The following is a 21,947-nucleotide window of genomic DNA, read 5'->3' as shown; positions in this document are numbered from 1 at the left end:
TCTCTCTCTCTCTCTCTCTCTCTCTGTCTCTCTGTCTCTCTCTCTCATTCCTTAGTGTCTTCCTTCTATTATAAATATTGTAAATAAACTACTATAAAATTCCATTTACTTTAGTAATTCATTTTAGGATTTAGAATTAAATCCCTGGTGACAACTATATATATATATATATATATATATATATGTATATATATATATATATATTCAGAGTTCAACCACAATTAATTTTAACAACACTTTGGTTCAGACATGGTAGAATCCCTGATGATCCTTACAGATAAGCCTCCATCTCCTGAGTTCATGCCATTGGATAGGCTGTCCCTACCCTCAGGTATGAGGTGATTTTCCTCTTTACTTCAAATTTTCATTTATTTTTACTTTTAAACATATTTTTTCATTAAACATTTCCAAATTAAATTTCAAAATAATTTCCCCTTTTTTATTTAGAATATTTCCCATGGTTACATGATTTGTGATCTCCCCCACCCTGCTCCTTCCTCCCCTCTCCTGAATCCAACAAGCAGTTCCACTGGGTTATACATGTATCATTGTTCAAAACCTATTTCCATGTCATTCATATATACAGTAGAACAATCTTTTAACATCAAAACACCAATCATATCCCTATCACACTACATAATTGATCACATATTTTTCTAATGCATTTCTCGTTCCATAGTTCTATCTCTGGATGTGTATAGTATTCTTTCTCCTAAGCTCATCTGGATTGTCCTGGGTTGTTTGTAGAAGCACTGCTGTTTATAGAAAAGTCTATGACATTTGATTGTGCCGCAATGTCTCTGTGTTCAATGTCCTGGTTCTGCCCCTTTCTCCCTGCATCACTTCCTGGAGATATTTTCAGTTCACATGGATTCCCTCCAGTTCTTCATTCCTTTCAGCAAAATAGTGTTCTATCACCTTCATATACCACAATATGTTCAGCCATTCCTGAATTGATGGACACCCCCTTATTTTCCAGTTTTTTGCCACCACAAAGAGCACAGCTATAAATATTTTTGTATAAGTTTTCTCCTTATTGGTAGGGAAGGTATTCTTTTAAATCCCTTTGTGCATATTGCCTCCAAATTGCCCTCCAGAATGCTTGGACCAATTCATAATTCCACCAGCAGTGTATTAGTGTCCTAATTAAAAATCATTAAAAAAATTTTTTTTGAGATCCAAATTCTTTCCTCCTCCCGCCTCTTGAGAGACAAGAAATATGATACCTATTATACACCTAAAGCAAATTATACCTCCATATTAGCCAAAATGAAGGAGAAAACACACATAGAAAAACAAGACAAATAAGAAAAATGAAAGAAATCTGCTTCCATTTGCATTGTGAAGATTAAATTGTAATCCTCTGATTGTAACAATAAAAATACTTAACTCTTCTTTTATTGTGAAGATTAAATTGTATTCTCCTGATTGTAACAATGAAGGTACTTACCTCTTCCTTTATTGGGAAGATTTCTCTCTCTGGAGGTTGACAGCTTTTTTCATTAAGAATCTTTTGAAATGATCTTAATTAGAAAATCTTAGTTTTTACATACCTCAACTTTGGAGCATTTCCACTTCCATTCAGAAACCAGCTCTGGTGCCACTTCTTTAAGAGGTCTTCTCTTCCCTCCTTAGGGACAAGGATTATATCATTTTTGCCTCTATTTCCCAACCTTTGTGTCTCTATAATGCCTAGCATATGAAGTAAGCTGTAAGCAAATGCTTATGGACTGATATTTTGGATATAACTGCATACATTTTGCTTTATTTGGTTGAATGTAAGCTCTTTGAGGGAAGGGACTTTTCCATTCTTGTCTTTGGATCTACAGTATCTTTGCCTCACTTTGTGCCCTGGTGGCATATATTTAGTATTCCATAATGCTTTCTGAATTTAATTGTTTTGGATTCCAAATCTCACTGACCAGAACACAGGTATATAAGCTAGGTAGTTGGCCAACCTTCATTTCAATGATATCCTTTCTTCTTTTGGTCCATTAGGTAAAGATAATGACAATTAACTCCTGTTTCTCAGAGAAAATAATGGAAGCTCATCCTCTTGGATTGGTTGAAAGGATGTTGTTCCCGTTCTTTGGAGGACCACTTTAAGTATATTGCACATCTTGAAGTGCTATGTAAAGATAAGGTAGACATGCCACAGCTCCCTCTCTCAAGTCCAAGGCAGCATGCAGGAGGTGGTGGTGGTGGTGCGAACAAGACTTCCTTTTTTCTTTCCTGCCAAGAAGACCTTTTCAAGACAGCAAACAAGCATCACTCCCTGCCTCCATGATCATCTCTAAGGCTATTATCTCTCTTTGAGATAAGATTTATTGTATTATCTCCCTTTCTGGATTCTCTCTATGACTAGCTAGGTCCACTTGCCTCTAGACCAAGTTTCATAATTCTGTTGGCATTAACAACTCTGAAGCAAACCTCCTAGGACTTATCAGGATGAAGCATCACCACTGACAGAAGACCAGATTATTCCTCACTGGATAATCTATCCAGGCTAATTTTGTAATTCACCCCAAACACCTCTGTCTGACCACTTATATTGTGATAGAACTCATCCCAAATTGATTAGGAAATTCTAATCCCAAATTGATTCTCAACCTATTCCAGTGAACCTAAACTCCCATCTTCCTATTTTCAACTCCTCCAACTGGGCACTTCTTCATTCCTATATCCATCTTTAATTGACCCCTCCCCCAAGGGGATGCATTCAACCCCCAAGCCCCTAAAGTTCCTTTCTAGATCTCTGGTCCTTTTGGCCAAATTCTCTGGAACATTTACTCAATAATGAACAAACTTTCTTTCATCTTAAATCTCTTCTTCCTCACTCTTTCCACTTTCTGGCTCTCACTGAGTCATGATTGCCTCCTAATGAAATTGCTTCCTTTGACATACTTTCCAGTACTGTCTACTCTGTCTTCAGAATTTGACACTTAGAATCACTTCTCTCCTCTCTAGGTTTTCATGACAGTGGTCTGTCCTGGTCCTGCCTCAATTTGTTCAATGCTTATAGATAGTTCTTTAATGTTATATTACCTATTAGAAGGTGATTTCCTTGGAGGCAAGGACTTCAAGTGTTTTTTTTTTAATCTTTGTGACTAGCACTTGACACAATACACCAAAGAAAGTGCTTAATTAATACAAATGGATGACATGGGAGCTTAGAAAGATATTTCTCACTTTTCAATAAATGATCCCTTCCCATTTGATGTACTCCACCCTTCCCTCCTCCTCCTCCACCAGGTTTGGTTTTCAGCTTTGAATTCAAAGAAACCCCAAATTCAAAACAAGATGGTCAGGACTGCTGACTCTAGCTTTGGAACGTCTTTGTATTCACAGGAAGAGAGGGCTCTGACCAGAAACCAGGCCAACCTTCACCCAAATGGTTGGCAAACTTCAGAGAACCTTTGAGTGAACTTGGTCCAATTTTCAGATGAACAAAAAGCCTGAACACATTACTAAAAGCATATAAAAACAGACAAATTTCTACTAAATGAGAATTTTCTTTCAAGGGACAGATTTATCCTTGTTTGGTAGTTATGCTTTTCACATTTGTCTCTTAACTATTTTTAAAAAATGTATTTTTTAAAGTTTAATTTACAACTTGAAAGGATAAACCATTTAATTTTAAAATAGAAGTATGTTTACATTGCATGGATTATAATATATGCTTAAAACTTTTCTTATATATGGGAAATGAAAATGAAATGCCTTTGTAAATTCATTTATTTTTTTAAATGGGTCATTAGGCTAGAAGCTTCCTAATCAAGTTTCATCTGGTAGATACTTTTTTGTTTTAAACTTTGTTCCAGACCTTCCACAATTTCATTTCCATAATGGAAGTGTTAAAGCATATGAAAATCAACAAAAATCAGGCATCTTGGCAAGAGTACCCATGCAGATAATCATAGGGCTATGAGAATCCTCATTCCATTATTCTTGCATGTATTCCATTACTCAAAAGTAAGAGATTTGATTGAAGTACTCTGCCTGTTAGTAGCAAAGAATTCTGACTGTTTTTACTTGTCTTTGGAAAACTTGCTAATGGTTTGCATATATGATTTAATTAAGACCTATTTTCTGGTTTTCATTCTGAATGCTAGTAGTAATCTGATAATCTTTTGGGAAGAGCATTTGGAATCCAAAAGTAGGCTTTGGAGTGTGAGGGGGAAAAGGGTTATTTATTATATAAGAGGGTTGGACTGGATCATATTTAAATATAGGATCACCAGGAATTTAATTTATTCCAAAGAGATTTATTTACAATTTATTTATGAAATATAGAAAGAATAAAATAGGAAATCAGAGAGAGGCTAGGGTAAGATATCTAGCCTAAGCACTAAGTAATTTACTCCTGGCCCCTGGCTCAACTCAGGCAGGGAGAGTTAGTCCTTAGGACCTTGGCTTTGCTGAGGACTTGGGGAAGTCTCTCAAGAGGTAGGTCTCTACTGAGGCTAGTTTTTTTCCCCAGTAAATCCAGGAAAGGAGTTGGCCTTTTCACTCACCAGGTGTCAGTCCAAAGGGAGATATTTAAGAACAGCCTCACCAGGAACAGTATCTCAAGTCTAGGCAGCAGATTCTTCTCCAGTCTCCAACTCAGAACTCCAGAAGAAGTCAAAGTCCAAGTTAAAATCCACTCAGGAAGTTGTCACTCCCTTTTAAAGACATTTTCTTTTACATCATTTCTAGCACCTTCAGCTAATTTTACATTTATCAATCACAGTTGAAGCTTTGCTTTTCTGCCTAGTGGCAGAAAGTTTAATTCTTATTCATCACCCAATATTGCACATGTGGGTCACAGAACTCTCCCACTCAAGTGTGAATGAGGTGTTTACACCATTGGTGATTAAATCTAAAAATGGTCAGATCTCCCCACTCAACTTTTAAGTAGGGTGTTTACACTTTTGGTGATTAAATCTAAAAATGGGCAGGGGAGTTAATTTAATTTTCACAATCAGGGGATAATTAAATTTAATATTCACAAGAGAATAAATAACATGATAACAGATTTGCCTCCAAGCAACATGAAAATAGGATTTCAATACCAAATGTCCACAAAACAGTAAGACTTCAAAACCCTGTCATTTTCTGGATCTTCACTCTACCATAGTCACTGACTTTGCCATGATATATTTTGTGGGTGTTAAATAGTGAGCCCTCTTTTGGAAGATGTGTAAGAGGGCATGGAAGAGTGATGCAAGGACAGAAGGTGGGGATGAGTTTTGACCAATACATTTTCCAGGCAAGGGGTGTTTCCTTAATGATGATACAGCAATTCTGTTGGAGTTCTACCATTAATGCAATAGAAATAGCAGTAGTGCTTGAAAAAAGTTTCCTGACTAGTCTATTAGTAGAGTGGAAACGGCTGTTGGGACTGGGAGGCAATGGATAATGGAACAATGTTTAGGAAACACTCATCTTTAAGTGACAATGATTTTCTGTGTGACCTTTAAGGAAATCATTTGATGTCTGTATTGCAAATATTTCACTAATCATTCTCCACATATTGATATTCTCATATTTCATCACAGGATTCTTTCCAAAGCTATATTAGTGAAATAAATGTTTAGGCAGACCCTCCCAAGTTATAGAGGATGTTAGAGACAGAATATCTCAAGTGTTTGAGAAAAAAATCCAGATTCATAGAGAAAGACCTATTTTCCCAGGCAAAGGGAGATGTGTGATGGTTTATTTCACCATGATGACTCACAAAACAAAGCAAAACAAGTTCCTTGTATCTGTGCCTTCTTATTATGTTCTAATATGTTTGGAAACCTTCTATATTTTGTATCCTTTAACTAGATTATGAGCTCATTTTGATTATATATTGTCTTACTTTGCTAGTTGTATTCTCAATACCTAAAACAATATTTTGCACATAGTAGGCCGTTAATAAGTGCTTTTCCATTTTACTACAGTGATGGTGGTGTATTGATAGAAAAGAAGGCAGACAACATGAAAAACCAACCAGTTCGATATTCATTAAGCATCGACTATAAGGGATAAATTTAGGGGTTTTTGACTAATATAGTATCCTTATGGTCGCCAGAGATTAATTAAAATCCCAATAAAATATTCAAGTAAGTTTGGGAATTTTATGGTGGCTTAATTAATATAGAGGGAAGGAATTAAGAAGAAGAGAAAGGGGAAAGGGTATAGGATTTCTCTGGCCTAGCATTGAGCCAAAGGTAATTAAGAGACCTCCAGCTATGAGGCCTCCTCCGATATCAGGGGCCTCCTAGGAGAATAGCTTTTTAGGAAAGGTAAAGGGGAAAAAAGAAATCAGCCTAAACTCCAAGAGAGCTAAGGGAAGATGCCTCACCTGACCCACGCCAAGACGCTAAAATGCTGCCATGAGCCACACCGCAAGTCGAACCCAACATCTCTGAGACCCTGAACTCAACTCCTCTGCCACCAAAGAGAGACTGGTAAGAGGAAGTGCTGCAAATATATAGACAGTTTTACATCACTTCCTGCATCTCGCACGTACCAATGGTAGCTTAAGCTTGACTTTGGACAGCCCAGGGATCTGTCAGTATTTTCTGATTTGTCATTTGCTAGCACATGTCTGTCATAGGCCATCCTTCTCAATACTTAATCCTTAAGTAGGGATGTAGACATTCCTGGTTGCTAGACTAAGCAGGGTGGAGTAAATCTAAAATTCACATTACTATGTGTCAGTCACTCTGCTAAGATGTAGGGATACAAAGACAAAAGCAAAAACACACAGAAACTGACAAAACAACCAAAAAAAAGGCCTCAATTTCAAGTTGACAGTCTAAACCATCAATAAACATTAATTTTAACTGTGATACTTTGAATATGAGATCATTGTTCTAGTGTACATACAACTAGAGAAACTATATTATTATTATTATTATTGCTGGTATTGACATACTTGAGATCAAGAAACCAGGAAATACAACTTTCATAAAAATTAAAAAAAGCAGAAGTGACACCATTGCAGAATTACTTCTTCCTAAAAGGAGGTAAGTGAGAGGCTGGGTTATAAGAATCCTGCCTCTGCTCTGGTGCCCACAAAATGTAATGAAGAAGTAGAGTCTTCATTCTTATGTTTTGTTGGTTTTACTTTTCTAAGAGAAAACAAGAACACAAATTTCACAGGCTAAAATAGATGGTTAAGATTTATCCTGATGGAAACAATACCTCTATCTGGACAAAATTCTACCACCACTGAAGCAGGGAAGATAGATGTGATATTTGATATTCCCACTCCTATCTATTTTTTAGGGCTGTAGAATTGTGAAGCTGACCATTCTTTAATATAATGTGGGCTCTGAAAAATCTAAAGAAATAAAACATTATTCTAGATGATGTACATAAATTTGGAATCAATAAATAATCCTTAATGATAATGTAAATTGCTGGTATGTTGGAGAACTTTATTAGTGGTAACATATTAGTTAAGGGAATTCAGGATGAGATCATTCTCTTTACCAATTCAGATCAGATCTGTCTTTGGGCACTGGGAAGTTAGTGACCTCTCCAAAGTCAAATATACAGAATTCTTAAGAGACTGACTTGGAATATACATTTTCCTGACTGAGGTCAGATAACCATCCACATCATCTTGTCTGTAGTTTCATTCTTTTCAGGACATTTAAGGGCGTAATAACATGACTATTAACTATTATAATGATCTCAAATTCCCTGATGACATAATCACTGAATCTCTTTGAAAAGGAACTCAATTTATCTTCAAAGAGTGAAACAATAAAATTAGCCATTATAAAATACATATATAAATTAGGTATCAGTAGGATGAAAGAAAATTTATGATCCTTATTTATTTCACTAGAAATTGGGGAACCTGAATTTAGGTTGATGAGAGAACTTTTAGTAAATCTTTCTCATTGCCCATATCATAAGAAAACAATCTAAGAGAAAATGAAAACATGGCATGTTCTTTTCTTATTAACATTTCTAGAGGTATAATTATTTTTTCAGATATCTTCTAATGTTCTTTTCAAGGTAAAATCGATAAAATAATTCTATATTTATATTATCAGAATCACAAAATTAGAGTATCTCATAGTTAGAAGGGTCATCAGCTGACATATAGCCATAATTTATCTGTCAATAAGAATCCTCTCTACATCATATCTAGCAGGTGGTCCCCCAGCATGCACCTTCTGTCAGAACCTACCACTTCTAGATAGCTCCAATTATTGGGAACATTTCCCTTTATATTAAACCTGAAGATCAGGAAACAAACAATTCCAAAAAGCCTCACTGAAATTCCAAAAACAAATACAATTTCTGGATGAAGAGGCAGGAAAAAAGAAGAGAGAAGTAGAAAGTGGTAAAGAAGAAATCCCAGAAAGGAAGAATGGGATGAGCAAATGTTAAAAGTTAAACATTTTCTAGATTTCTAAGGGAGAAATCTCATTCTTTAACCTCAACTTCCGGAAATTTATCAGTTTAATTTTTATTTTTCCCCTCTAAGAACTTTTATAACTATTAATTTAGTTGACCTTGTGATCATTACCATGTACTCAGTTTAGTAAATTTAGTATATAGTGAAAATTATAGTCCTTTGTTTTTGATTGAAAACTATCTCAAGCCTTCATATTTGAAGATGCCATATTTTCAGAGATTAAGTGAAAAGGGATATGATCCCTTCACTTATAACATAAAAGGGTTAAGAGTGAAAATTCAAAAATTTCTCTCTTTGAATACAGGAGAAATACTTAGTGTCTGTGTTATTGTTGATTTTTAATGAGGTCAACCAACAGGCCAACCAAATGAGCTCATAAAAAATAAAAAAGTAGCTGTGCAGATAGTTTTTTATACAAGGCTATGGGGATGTACACCAAACTTCTGTCTACCATATTAAAGGCCTTTGTTGGTGGTGAAAAGTACATAATCATGGAACAGAAACACAAATTATTATGGCTGAAAGGCATCCATTTTGGATCTTAGAGCTAAAGCTGGAAGTGACTTTAAAGATCATCTAGCCTGTCTCCTCATTTTATAGAGAAGGAAACTGAGGAAGAAAGGAAGGAAAATGATTCACTCAAGGTCACACATCAAATAAATAGCCAAACCAGGAATTTGGTATCAATTGTTGATGTTCATAAAAACTTTGACACACTCAAAGGATAAGATTCTTCCCATCCATGACACTCAGAATTATGAAACACCCTCCCAAGTGAAGGGATATCTCTGCATGTGCCCAATTTGTGCCAGAATAGGCCACTGTATTGAGTTACAGGGTGAGGGTTGATCATGAAAATCATTTATACTTACAGCCAGGCCTAGTTCTATGATTGCTTCTCTTCCTGGAACCTACAAATGGCCCATTGCTTTCCTCAGCTCTGGCAAGGAGAATGGAAACCCCATGACCATCAGGTCTTTGCTGGGAGAAGAATCTGTGGCCTGAAAAGGATAGGAAAAAAGCATCCACATTGATGTGGAAGTGGGGAAAGGAGACATAACTCTGATGTCACAGAGGTTCCAGATTCAAGTCTCAGCTATTCTCTGGGTGACTTTGGGCACGTTATTATCTCTACTCTGTGAAAGAATTCCTTTTCATAACCCCCACCACATTCCCAGTTCTGAATTTTAACTTTCTCCTCTGTAAAGTGTCTGCTCTCCCAGGTACCTTCAGGCTCTGAATCTTGTGGGCTTTGGGTAAGCTTCAAGTTTCTTCTTCTGAAGGGTCCAAATCAGGGCAGCCCTGAAATCCCAAGAGAATGAATGGAGGATGAAAGTGAAGAGGATGGGGTAAATAAACATAGTATGGCTTCTCCTCACTTTTCATGTCCCAGTTGCTCCCCTGCCTGGGGTTGAAAATTAAAGATTTCTTCCTCTCTGTTTTGGCTGTTGACACAGAGTTAGAGAGGGGATGAGAGATGAAAACAACCCCTAGGGTTAGAACAGAAAGACTGATCCCATTCCAGAGCTTGGGACCCAGCAGTTCCTATGTAGGAAAGGCACATGGGTAAAAGAGGAAGAATAAAGATGAGTACTGCTGGAGACTGAAGTTTGTGGGCCCTGAGCAAGAAGAGTCACCCATACATGCTCTGTTTGTGTCTTTCTCTCTGTTCCTGTCTGTCTGTCCCTCTGAACTCAGAGCATCACTGATTTTGAATGTTTCTGTATTTTATAATTGCCCTAATTTACTTCCTCATGTGTCTGACTCAGTGACAAAGAAGCAGGCACTGACACAGAAACAGAAGCACTCACTGGAAAGGAAGCCTAGCCTGGATTTCCAAGAGATATGACTGGCCCATAGAGGTGGGAAAAAAGGAAAAGGAGGAGCTCTCAAGAATAGGTGGAGGCTCAGCAGGGCCTTGTCTAGGAGGAGCTAACTTCTGCCATTACTGTTACAAGTGACCAAAGAAATATTAAAGACCTTGAGCTAGCCAAGAAAACCATAGGAACTGATCTCAAGCCTCCATTCCTCCCTCTCTCCACCATCCTTTATTCCTTTTATTCCTCCATCCGTCCATTGTGCAACCTTCCTAGCTTCCACCCTTCCACCTCTTCATGGGCTCCTCTCTCTTACCCCTGTTGCACATGAATTTAACAGATCATAGACTCAGAGCCAGGAGAGCCCCTAGAGATAAGCTGCTCCCACGCTCACATTTCGGGGATGCTGTACCTGAAGCCCTGAGAGGAAAGCTGTTTGCTCCAGCTCAGCATCTGCGGACAGAGCTCCGATTAAGGATCAAGGTCCTTGGGTCTTGGACCCGGACTCTATCCACTCGACCTGAGAACTTGACTTTCTTGTGCCTTAATGCTGAACCTGAAACCTAGAAAGAAGCCCCTGCAGCCAAGCCTTAAGGACCCTTTCTTTTTTCGTCCCACCCGAAGCTCCTGCCTCCCCCGCCTCCCCCGCAGCCCTTCTCTCCCTGAAGTGGCGATTTTCATTCCTGTTTTCTTGACTTTTCTCCTATCAATCAGTTTGCTCTGGCGGGCTCCCAGTGCAAGACCATCTCTAGTTCCTGTTGGACTGAACTCGGATCACTGAGCTGGGCTCCCTTTTTCTGCACAAACACCCCAGTCCCTACCCCCACCCTTCTCGCTCCAAGCCAGGAAAGCTCCAGCTCCCCGCTCCGCCCCTGCCACCCCTCCCCCATCAACTGGTCAAGCTTCAAGAGAAGCAAAAGGGAGTATTTATTATTTAGTTGCACAAACGTTAGAGAAAAGGAGACACCTCAGAGAGAATGGTGGAGCTCAGATCCCCGCTCCAACCCACCCAGCCGACTATTCTCCATTCCCTGTCCAAATGACTGAGATGGGCAATACAAAGGAGCATCCCAAGTGCTCTCTTGAATCAGTCCCATGCCAAGGTCGGGGAAAAGCGCCCTTCTTCTCCCGACACCAGTTAGATATAGATTGGCATATATTAAATCTACAGTCTCTACAATTTCGAGGGGAGCTAGACTTTGGGGAGTAGGGTGGCTGTGGGCTACGGTGTCTTATCCGGGAATGCTTCCCAAGTGCATTCAGTTGTGGTCCAGGAAGCTGGACGTTCATGTTTTTGAGCCATTCCCACTCCCTCCTCTGCCTACACCACCAAGCTGTCCCCCTCAGCTCTTTGCTGAAAGCCCTCAGTGTCGTCGTGCGGCCTCTCTCTAAGGCCGGGGGTCTGGGCTTGCTTCCTGCTTCTTGCAGCTGGCCAGCAGCTCCGTCATGAAGGAGATATACACGATGGCCAGGCGCAGAGTCTCGATCCGCGATAGGCGCTTCTCATAAGCAAAGGTGGGCACTTTCTTCCTGAGCTGGTCGAAGGCTTCGTTGAGGTTGAGCATCCTCTTCCTCTCGCGGATATTGGCCGCCTGCCGCTGGGCCAAGGTTATCACCCTTTTCCTCTTGGGGCGGCCCAGTAGCAGGGAGGTACCCTTCCTGGGTTCTCCTTCCTCTCCTCCATCTCCCTCCCCATCTCCCTCACCCTCATCCTCCTCTTCTTCTTCATCGTCCTCTTCGTCTTCTTCCTCGAAAGGCTGCAGGCCCCGGGCCACGCCCCCTCGGAGGGCCAGGGCCCGCTCTCCCAGGGAGCCCCCAGGGGCAAGGTCGTAGAGAAGCGAGCCCCCAGGAGTGACCAGGGAGAGATCGGCCACGAAGTCCAGCACGGCGGCATCCACGAAAGCATCTTGGCGCTCCATTGGGGGCAGTGGACCCGGGGCAGCGCCGTCTCATGGAGTCCTCCCTCCCAGGGCGCTGCTGGGCGGGCTGGCCGCGCTCTGGGTTACCTGATGGTTGACTCCCAGTGGACGTGAAGACTGTCACTCCGCGTGCTGGCTACGACCCCAGACCCGGTCCTAGCCCCGCCTTGGAGTATGCGGCCATGGAGATTGATCCCAGAGCAGACAACAGGATTAGTCGCACTGAGGACTCTTGGCAAATATCCCTGCTCCTAAAGCTGATGGGAGCAGACAAGCCTGAAGCCGGCTTGGGGGCGGGGAGGGGGGGCGAAGCAAAGGAAGACCCAGGACTTCGACTCTTCCCTGCACTGAGTCCTCCTTGTCCGGGAGCCCTGGCGTCTCCCCAATTCTTGCACCTCTGAGGCTTTTCACCCTCTGTCCTCCTTTCCCCACAAACCCCACATATTCCAGGCTCTTCTGCTCCTGTTGTGAAGTCACCGTCTTAGGAGCTGGGTGGGTGCTGGCTTTTCCCAAATGAGGAAAGGGGGAAGGTGTTCTCCAGCCAGAGGCCTCTCCTCCTCGACCAACCCCAGGCTGCCAAGTGATGCGAGACAAGTGCCTGGATGCGTTTAATGAGGTTCTGAAGAGGGGACTTGCCTGCCAGGGGTCACTGGGGAATGCTGACCCTGTCTCCCAGAGCCGGGCGGGCTGAATGGCAAGACCTCCACTCGCCTAAGTAAGCATACTGGGGGAGCCCAGCTTGCATTCTCTCGAGTCGCTGTTGGAGCCGTCTTTCTCTGGCTGACGCCTCCCGCAAACAGCTTTCTCAGACGGTTCTTGGTCAGTGAAACTCTGCTTCAGTTTCACAGTAAGCTTACTAGCCATGGGCTCAAAGAGGGGAACGACTTTTCTCTTCCTCCCCGCTGTCTCTGCCTGCTTTAGGATTAGGTAGAACAGTGGAGATCTTGGAGGAACAGGAGACATGGATCAGAAGCCGGACATTCCCCCTGGGCTCCTGGGGTCCTGAGTAATACTCCTAATACACTGGAACCGAAAACGAATCCCTCCTCCTCCCCGCGGGGGAAAATCCGAGCAGGGCGGCAGAAAAGCCTCCAGGGCTCCTTCGTTCTCCTTCCCCAAGGTCATTTGCCCTTAGACCAAAGAGCCAGTGGATTAGAATCCCCTCACTGAGCAGGGGTCGATTTGCCCATTGATTATTTGTAAGTTTGTGAACAAAGGGGAGGAGGAAACTCCCCAGGTGATTGATTCCTCCTCATCGATTGGTACAATTCAGTCAGCAAGACTTGAGATGGAGACAAGCTTTTAATTAACTGTATTTAGTTTAGGGCAATGTCTGAGATTTTCTTGGGACCTATATCCCAGAATACCTCTTCTTATTTTCTCAGAGAAGAGGAGAGATGTTAAATTTATTCTCCTAAGGAAATGAGTGAAAAAGGGCACTGGGGACAATATTTGCAAAAGTGGTGCTGTTTATTTTCTTCCGATATTTTAGGGCATTTAAAATTTAACATTTAATAAATGCCTTTGGGTTAGAATAAAAGTGAAGAGAAAAAATTTTGTGATAAAAAAACAAGCAAATGTCTTTAAAAGATTTGTAGAAATGTAGAGACAAAGGAATTAAATGAAAAGTGAGGCATAGGAGTATTTTCGTAGAAAACCCCACTTAAGGGAAGGGCATTCTCAAAAAAAAAAAAAAGTGAATTATCACTGGTGTCCATAAAGTACATTGGACAGCTCCCACAAATCCGCAGGGTTCATAACCAACTACTTACAGGTAAGTATAAATCCTCTCACTAGGTCATTGTAGCCTTCAACTATCCTACAGTTTCTTTGAAGCTTGATTCTTGGCTCTGTCTGCCTAAGCTGCTTTCTCTCAGCTCATTTGTCCCAAAACTGCAATTCCCTTTGACTCACCGATATTTTCTTTCTGCTCTCCATGGCCCCTGAAGTATATAGCAGGGTGATAAAAGCCATTTCTCACTGCCTTTAAGAACTCTGTACACCCTCTCCATCCCCCAAACGATCCCAAATGACCCCATGCTTGATCATTAATTCAGGGGTTTTGGGGAAAGGTTGAGAAGTAAAGACAACAATAGAGGCAAAGGTTGAATTATAGAGGAGGAAAGAAATCAATCCTTGTTTTAAGATGTACTATGGGTTTTGAAAGCCAACAAAATCTTTCTAATTCTATGTCTATGTCTATATGTATTTCAGACATTCCATTAGTTCCTTAATGCCTTAGGACAATGTCTATGTAATAATTTTACAATTGAAAATATTAATTTTCATTAGTGGTTACAATTTAATTTCTGGATAGACAGCTTGAAGTGGTGGATAGAACATCGGACTTAGGGAAGATACTGGTTTTAACATTATGTGGCAAGTTGAACCCTCTGAAGCTTAATATCCCCATCTGTAAAATGAGGATAATAATAACACCAGAGAGTCATTGGCAGTAGGTTCCTATAGTGGATAGAGCCCTCAATTTTGATTCAATTGAAGTTCAAATCCTCCCTTGTGTACAAAATTTTTATACTATCTCAGACACATTACCTGTTTGATTCTGGAAACTGTCTTAAACTCTCTCAGCCTCAGCTTCCTCATTTGCAAAATATGGAAAATATTCTGAAGGATTATTGTGAAGATAAATTGAGAAAATAAAATCAAGGAGTTCTGAATATATTAGGTGAGTACTAGCTATCACTATCCTCCTCCTCCTCCTCTTCTATCTGTTCCTCATCCATTAGTATGGTATAAGAGCATGCTACTCCCAGTGTCAGGAACATCTGATTTCCAATCCTGCTTTGACAACCTTGCTGTGTTATTCCAGGGAAGTTACTTAATTTTTTTGATTCTAGACAACTGTCCAAGACTCTAAGATTCTGAAATGGTACTTATCTTCATTGACAGAAGTTTTATCAATGGGTATTCCATAGATAATTGAAATCACAAATCTATTGCTTACCCTACCAGAAAAAAAAAAACAACAAAATAATAGCATCTACATTGCTGAGTTTGGGGAAGATCAATTAAAATTATGCTTATAAAATGTTTGGTAATCTGAATATTCTACATAAATGTGAATCATCACTATTTATATACTCTGAAGCTAGTTAAATCAAGGGCAGCAAACACTTAAAACTTACTCTTAGTGAAATCAGTTCTGAAAGGGAAGAGGATCTAGATCCATTGGGGTCCTGAATTCTATCTTATCCTATAGGGAAAATGAGAAAGGAAAACTAAGGGAGGTAGGGGGTAGGGAAGACAAAAAAGGAGGGAAAGAGAGGGGGGAGGGAACTTAACAAACCCTAACAAAACAAGAAGGAAATAAGAAGGGAGCGGCCAGAAAGGGAAGCATATTAAGAGAGGGGATTAGGGGGATTGATTAAAAGTAAACCACTGGTTTAAAAGGATATAGCAAAAGAAGAAGGGACAAAAATAGGAGAGCATATCAAAATACTGGGGAATAAACAAGTGACAATCATAACCTTGAACGTGAATGGGATGAAGTCACCCATAAAACAAAAACAAATAGGAGAGTGGATTAGAATGCAAAATCCTACCATATGTTGTCTACAAGAAACACACCTGAGGCGGGTAGATACTCACAATGTTAGAATTAAAGGTTCAAGCAAAACCTATTGGGCCTCAACTTATAGAAAAAAGGCAGGAGTTTCAATCATGATATCTGAGAAAGCCAAAGTAAAAATAGATCTGATCAAAAGGAATAGGGAAGGTTAATATAACCTGATAAAAGGGAGTATAGATAATGAGGAAATACCAGTAATCAACATGTATGCAACAAATGTTATAGCATCCAAATTTCTGAAGGAGAAACTAGTGGAATTGAAGGAGGAAATAGATAGTAAAACTATACTAGTGGGAGATCTGAACCTACCACTATCAAATTTAGATAAATGAAATAAAAAATAAATAAGAAAGAGGTAAAAGACATGAATGAAATCTTAGAAAATTAAGAGTTAATAAATATATGGAGAAAAATAAATAGGGACAAAAAGGAATACACCTTCTTTTCAGCAGCACATGGTACATTCACAAAGATTGACCATGTACTAGGTTATAAAAACATGGCAAACAAATGCAGAAAAGCAGAAATAATGAATGCAAACTTTTCAGATCATAATGCAATAAAATAATGATCAGTAAAGGTACATGGAAAGCCAAATAAAAAATTAATTGGAAATTAAATATATGATTCTCCAAAATCGGTTAGTTAGAGAACAAATCATAGAAAAAATTAATAATTTCATTGAAGAAAATGACAATAATGAGACTTCCTTTCAAAATCTATGGGATGCAGTCAAAGCAGTACTCAGGGGGAAATTTATATCCTTGAGTTCATATATTAACAAATTAGTGAGGGCAGAGGTCAATGAATTGGACATGCAAATAAAAAAAAAAACTTTAAACAAACAAATTAAAAATCACCAGATGAAAACTAAATTAGAGATCCTACAAATTAAAGGAGTAATTAATAAAATAGAAAGTGAAAGAACTATTGAACTAATAAATAAGAATAGAAGCTGGTATTTAAAAAAAAAACAAACAAAACAGACAAAGTACTGGTCAATCTAATCAAAAAAGGAAAGAAGAAAACCAAATTAACAGTATCATAGATGAAAAGGGAGACCTCACCTCCAATTAAGAGGAAATTAAGGCAATCATTAAAAACTATTTTGGCCAATTATATGGCAATAAATATACCAATCTAGGTGATATGGATGAATATTTACAAAAAATAAATTGCCTAGATTAACAGAATAAGAAATAGAATTCTTAAATAATCCCATATCCAAAAAAGAAATTGAACAAGCCATCAAAAAACTGCCTAAGAAAATATCCCTAGGGCCTGATGAATTCACAAGTGAATTCTATCAAACATTCAAATAACAGCTAATCCCAATACTATAAAAACTATTTGACAAAATAAGCAAAGAGGGAATTCTATCAAATTCCTTTTATGACACAAAAATGGTATTGATTCCAAAGTCTGGCAGGTCAAAAATGGAGAAAGAAAACTATAGAACAACTTCCTTAATGAACATACATGCACAAATTTTAAATAGAATACTAGCAAAAAGACTCCAGCAAGTCATCACAAAGGTTATTCACTATGTTCAGGTGGGATTTACACCAGGAATACAAGGATGGTTCAATATTAGGAAAACCATGCAAATAATTGACCATTTTCAACAAGCAAAACAGCAAATTCACATTATAATCCCAAGAGACACAGAAAAATCCTTTGACAAAATTCGACACTTATTCCTATTGAAAGCACAAGAAAGTATAGGAATAGAAGGGTCTTTACTAAAAATAAAGTATTTATCTAAAACCATCAGCCAACATCATCTATAATGGGGAAAAAATAGAAGACTTCCCAATAAGATCAGGAGTGAAATAATGATGCCCCTTATTACCACTATTACTTAACATTGTACTAGAAACACTAGCAATAGGATTTAGAGAAGAAAAAGAAATTGAAGGTATTAAAATTGACAATGAAGAGACCAAGCTATCACTCTTTGTGGATGTTATGATGGTATACATAAAGAATACTAGAGAATCAACCAAAAAGCTAGTCGAAATAATCAACAACTTTATTAAAGTTGCATGATACAAAATAAACCCACATAAGTCATCAGCATTTCTATATATCTCCAACACATCTGAGCATCAAGAATTAGAAAGATAAATTACATTTAAAATAACCCTAGACAATATAAAACACTTAGGAATCTGCCAAGTCAAACACAGGAAATATATGAACACAACTACAAAACACTTTCCACAAAATTAAAACTAGATCTAAACAATTGGAAAAATATTGATTGCTCATGGGTAGGACGAGATAACATAATAAAAATGACCATCCTACCCAAACTTATTTACTTATTTAGTGCCATACCAATCGCATTACCAAAAATCTTTTTTACTTAATTAGAAAAAAAAAAAAACATTACAAAGTTCATTTGGAAGAACAAAAGGTCAAGGACATCCAGGGAAACAATGAAAACAAATGCAAAGGAAGGTGGCCTTGCAGTACCAGATTTCTAACTATACTACAAAGCAGTGGCCATCAAAACAATATGGTTCTGGTCTAGAGACAGAAAGAAGGATCAGTAGAATAGACTTGGGGCAAGTAACCTCAGCAAGACATTCTATGACAAGCCCAAAGATCCCAGCTTTTGTGACAAAAATCCACTATTTGATAAAAACTTCTAAAAATTAGAAGACAGTGTGGGAGAGATTAGGTTTGGATCAACACCTCACACCCTACACCAAGATAAACTCAGAATGGGTGAATGAATTGAACATAAAGAAGGAAACTATGAGTAAATTATGTGAACATAGAATAGTATACATATCAGACCTTTGGGAAAGGAAATATTTTTAAAACCAAGCAAGACATAGAAAGAGTCACAAAATGTAAAATAAACAATTTTCATTACATCAAATTAAAAAGTTTTTGTACAAACAAAACCAATGTAACCAAAATTTGAAGGGAAGTAACAAATTGGGAACCAATCTTCATAACAAAAACCTCTGACAAATGTCTAATTAATTAAATTTACAAAGAACTAAATCAATTGTACAAAAAATCAAGCCATTCTACAATTGATAAATGGGCAAGGGACATGAACAGGCAGTTCTCAGCCAAAGAAATCAAAACTATTAATAAGGACATGAAAAAGTGCTCTACATCTCTTATAATCAGAGAGATGCAAATCAAATCAACTCTGAGGTACCTCCTCATACCAAGCAAATTGGCTAACATGACAGCAAAGGAAAGTAATGAATGCTAGAGGGGATGTGGCAAAGTTGGGACATTAATGCATTGCTGGTGGAGTTGTGAATTGATACAACCTTTCTGGAGGTCAATTTGGAACTATGCCCAAAGGACACTAAAAGACTGTCTGCCCTTTGATCTAGCCATAGCACTACTGGGTTTGTACCCCAAAGAGATAATAAGGAAGAGGACATGTACAAGAATATTCATAGCTGCGCTCTTTATGGTGGCAAAAAGTTGGAAAATGAGGGGATGCCCTTCAATTGGGGAATGGCTGAACAAATTGTGGTATATGTTGGTGATGGGATACTATTGTGCTCAAAGGAATAAAAAAGTGGAGGAATTCCATGGGAACTGGAACAACCACCAGGAAGAGATGCAGAGTGAAAGGAGCAGAACCAGTAGAACATTGTACACAGAGACTAATACACTGTGGTACAACTGAATGTAATGGACTTCGCTGTCAGTGTCAATACAGTGATCCTGAACAACCTGGAGGAGTCTATGAGAAAGAACACAATCCTCATACAGAGGAAAAACTGGGAGTAGAAACACAGAAGAAAAACAACTGCTTGATTACATGGTTTGAGGGGGATATGATTGGGGATATAAACACTAAAGGAACATCCTAGTGCAAACATCAACAGCATGGAAATAGGTTCTGATCCAGCACACATGTAATACTCAGTGGAATTGTGATTCAGCAACAGGAAGGCTCGGGGGAGGGAAGGTAGGAATAGAATATGATTTTTGTAACCAAGGAATAATGTTTTAAATTTACCAAATTAAAAAAAAATCCCTGAAAAAATAAATAAATCAATGGCAGCAGAACATATTGACAAAATGATTTAACTTGAGATGAATTCTGATTAAAAAGACAAAAATGTAGAAATAGTTTTACCATTAACAGGCTTCGATAGACTTTCTCCTTTATAATTGGGTGCAAAGGAAGAGTAAAAAGATAACCAATAATTCTTTAAAAAATAGTTAAAATAATTTGAATCATCAATAGACAATTCATAAATTACAATGGCAGGCATTTTCATGAATCTAAAAGTTTGTAAGAATTGAAGTCAAGACAATATTTCTAATATTCCCTCAGCTTCTCATTATCTGGTATTGTTGGCTAAGTCACAGTTCTTCTCTGGAACTCTATTTCTCTGCACACTGTGGAATAAGAATGTTTCAGACTAAGTTCTAAAGCCACCAAATTTTCAACAAAAATGACTGTACTTGCTTGGAAGTATGACTGTCACTGAATTAAAAATGATTTGAGTCTTAGCCTCTTCTATTTTGTTGTAGAAGACTTTGATTTCTCATGTTTTAAGATTATAGAAAAATGCATTTTACTACATGTAAATTTTAGTTTATCTTATAACATCCTTGCATTTTGATATGATTAGTGATACCATAATTTAAAAGTCTAAATGTGGAAGGAAAGTATTCACTAATTTTTATTTTAAGAAACATTTTTCTACATAAAAAATAAGTAACCTAAATTTAAAATATATGAGGCATTATGACATATATAGAGGAATAGTTTTGGAGTGAAGTAGACCTGAGTCCAAGTCTTGTTGTTTTAGCACATATAAGATAGGTGACTCTGGACAAGTCACTTAACTTCTCTGTGTCCCAGGGCATTCATTATACCTGTAAGTTATAAAGACATTGTTACGTGAAGTTACTGAAGTGTGTTTTCACAAGGGGATATCTCTAAACAACTGAAATCACAAGTCCAGACCACGTAAAATAAAAAAGTACAAAAATAGGAATGGAAAATAAAGACTTAGGAATTGTTTCAATTACATGTAGAAATTGTTTTTTACAATTATTTTCTGACATTTTACAATTCATATTTTTTCACTCTCCTGCTTCTTCAAGGAAGTAAATAGTTTGATATAGGTTATATATAAGTGTTTTATGCAATGCATATTTCCATTTTGCTTGTGTCATGATGGAAGAAAAATCACACATACAATAAAAACTCATAAAGGAAATTAAGTGAAAGATGACATGCTTTCATCTGCAATCAGACTCCAACATTTCCTTCATAGATTGTGGATAGCATTTTTCATCATGAGTCATTTGGGGTTATCTTGAAATCTTGCTTTATTGATAAAAGTTCAGTCTTTTACAGTTGTTCATTATGAAATATTTCTGTTATTCTACACACTATTCTATTGGTTCTGCTCATTTAATTTTGCATCATTTCATGTAAGTCTTTCCAGGTTTTTCTGAACTCATCCTGTTCATCATTTCTTATGGCTCAATAGTATTCCATTACAACCATGTATCATGACTTGTTCAGTCATTTCCCAATTGATGAACATCCCCTTAGTTTCTAATTCTTTGCCATTATACAAGGAGTTGCTAAAACATTTTTTGTGCAAATAAGTTTATTTTTCTCTATCTCTTTGGCATATAGACCAAGTAGTAGTATTGCTGGTCAAAGAGTAGTTTTATGATCCTTTGGGTGTAGTTCCAAATTGTTCTCCAGAATGGTTGTATCAGTACAGAGTTCCACCAACAGTTTATGTGTCCCAATTTACCCACATCCCCTCCAGCATTTATCATTTTCCTTTTTGGTCATATTAGCCAATCTGATAGGTATGAAGTGGAATCTCAGAATTGTTTTAACTTGCATTTCTCTAATCAATAGTGATTTGGAACATTTTTTCATATGACTATAGATAGTTTAAATTTCATTATCTAGTGACTGCTTATTCATATCCTTTGACCATTTTTTCATTTGGGGAATGCATTTTATTCTTGGAAATATCACTCAGTTCTCTCTATATATGAGAAATAATGCCTTTGTCAGAGATATTTGCTATAATTGTTTCCTCCAATTTGTCATTTCTCTTTTAATAATGGGTGTTTTGTTTGTACAAGCCTATTCGTTTTTAAACATCCTCTAATAATGTTTATTCTCAAACTTAAATGTAGAGCATATATATTCTCTAGTTTGATAGTTACTAAGTGTAAATGCATAT

At 38.0% G+C, this 21,947-nt stretch overlaps 1 protein-coding gene across 1 annotated transcript; it reads right to left on the bottom strand.

Moving 5' to 3' along the window:
- Positions 1-11,149: 11,149 nt before the first annotated feature.
- On the bottom strand, positions 11,150-12,290 carry FERD3L (Fer3 like bHLH transcription factor). The gene has a single exon (XM_007505410.2). The coding sequence runs from the start codon at positions 12,141-12,143 to the stop codon at positions 11,613-11,615; it is 531 nt and encodes a 176-aa protein (XP_007505472.1). The 5' UTR covers positions 12,144-12,290; the 3' UTR covers positions 11,150-11,612.
- Positions 12,291-21,947: the final 9,657 nt, after the last annotated feature.

Source organism: Monodelphis domestica, chromosome 5, assembly GCF_027887165.1.
Source record: "Monodelphis domestica isolate mMonDom1 chromosome 5, mMonDom1.pri, whole genome shotgun sequence".
NCBI lineage: Eukaryota > Metazoa > Chordata > Mammalia > Didelphimorphia > Didelphidae > Monodelphis > Monodelphis domestica.
This window is presented reverse-complemented; position numbering and strand designations above follow the sequence as displayed.

What these genes read in the sequence shown, in the direction of transcription:
- FERD3L (XM_007505410.2), bottom strand. Translation starts at nt 12,143, where the DNA reads ATGGAGCGCCAAGATGCTTTCGTGGATGCCGCCGTGCTGGACTTCGTG.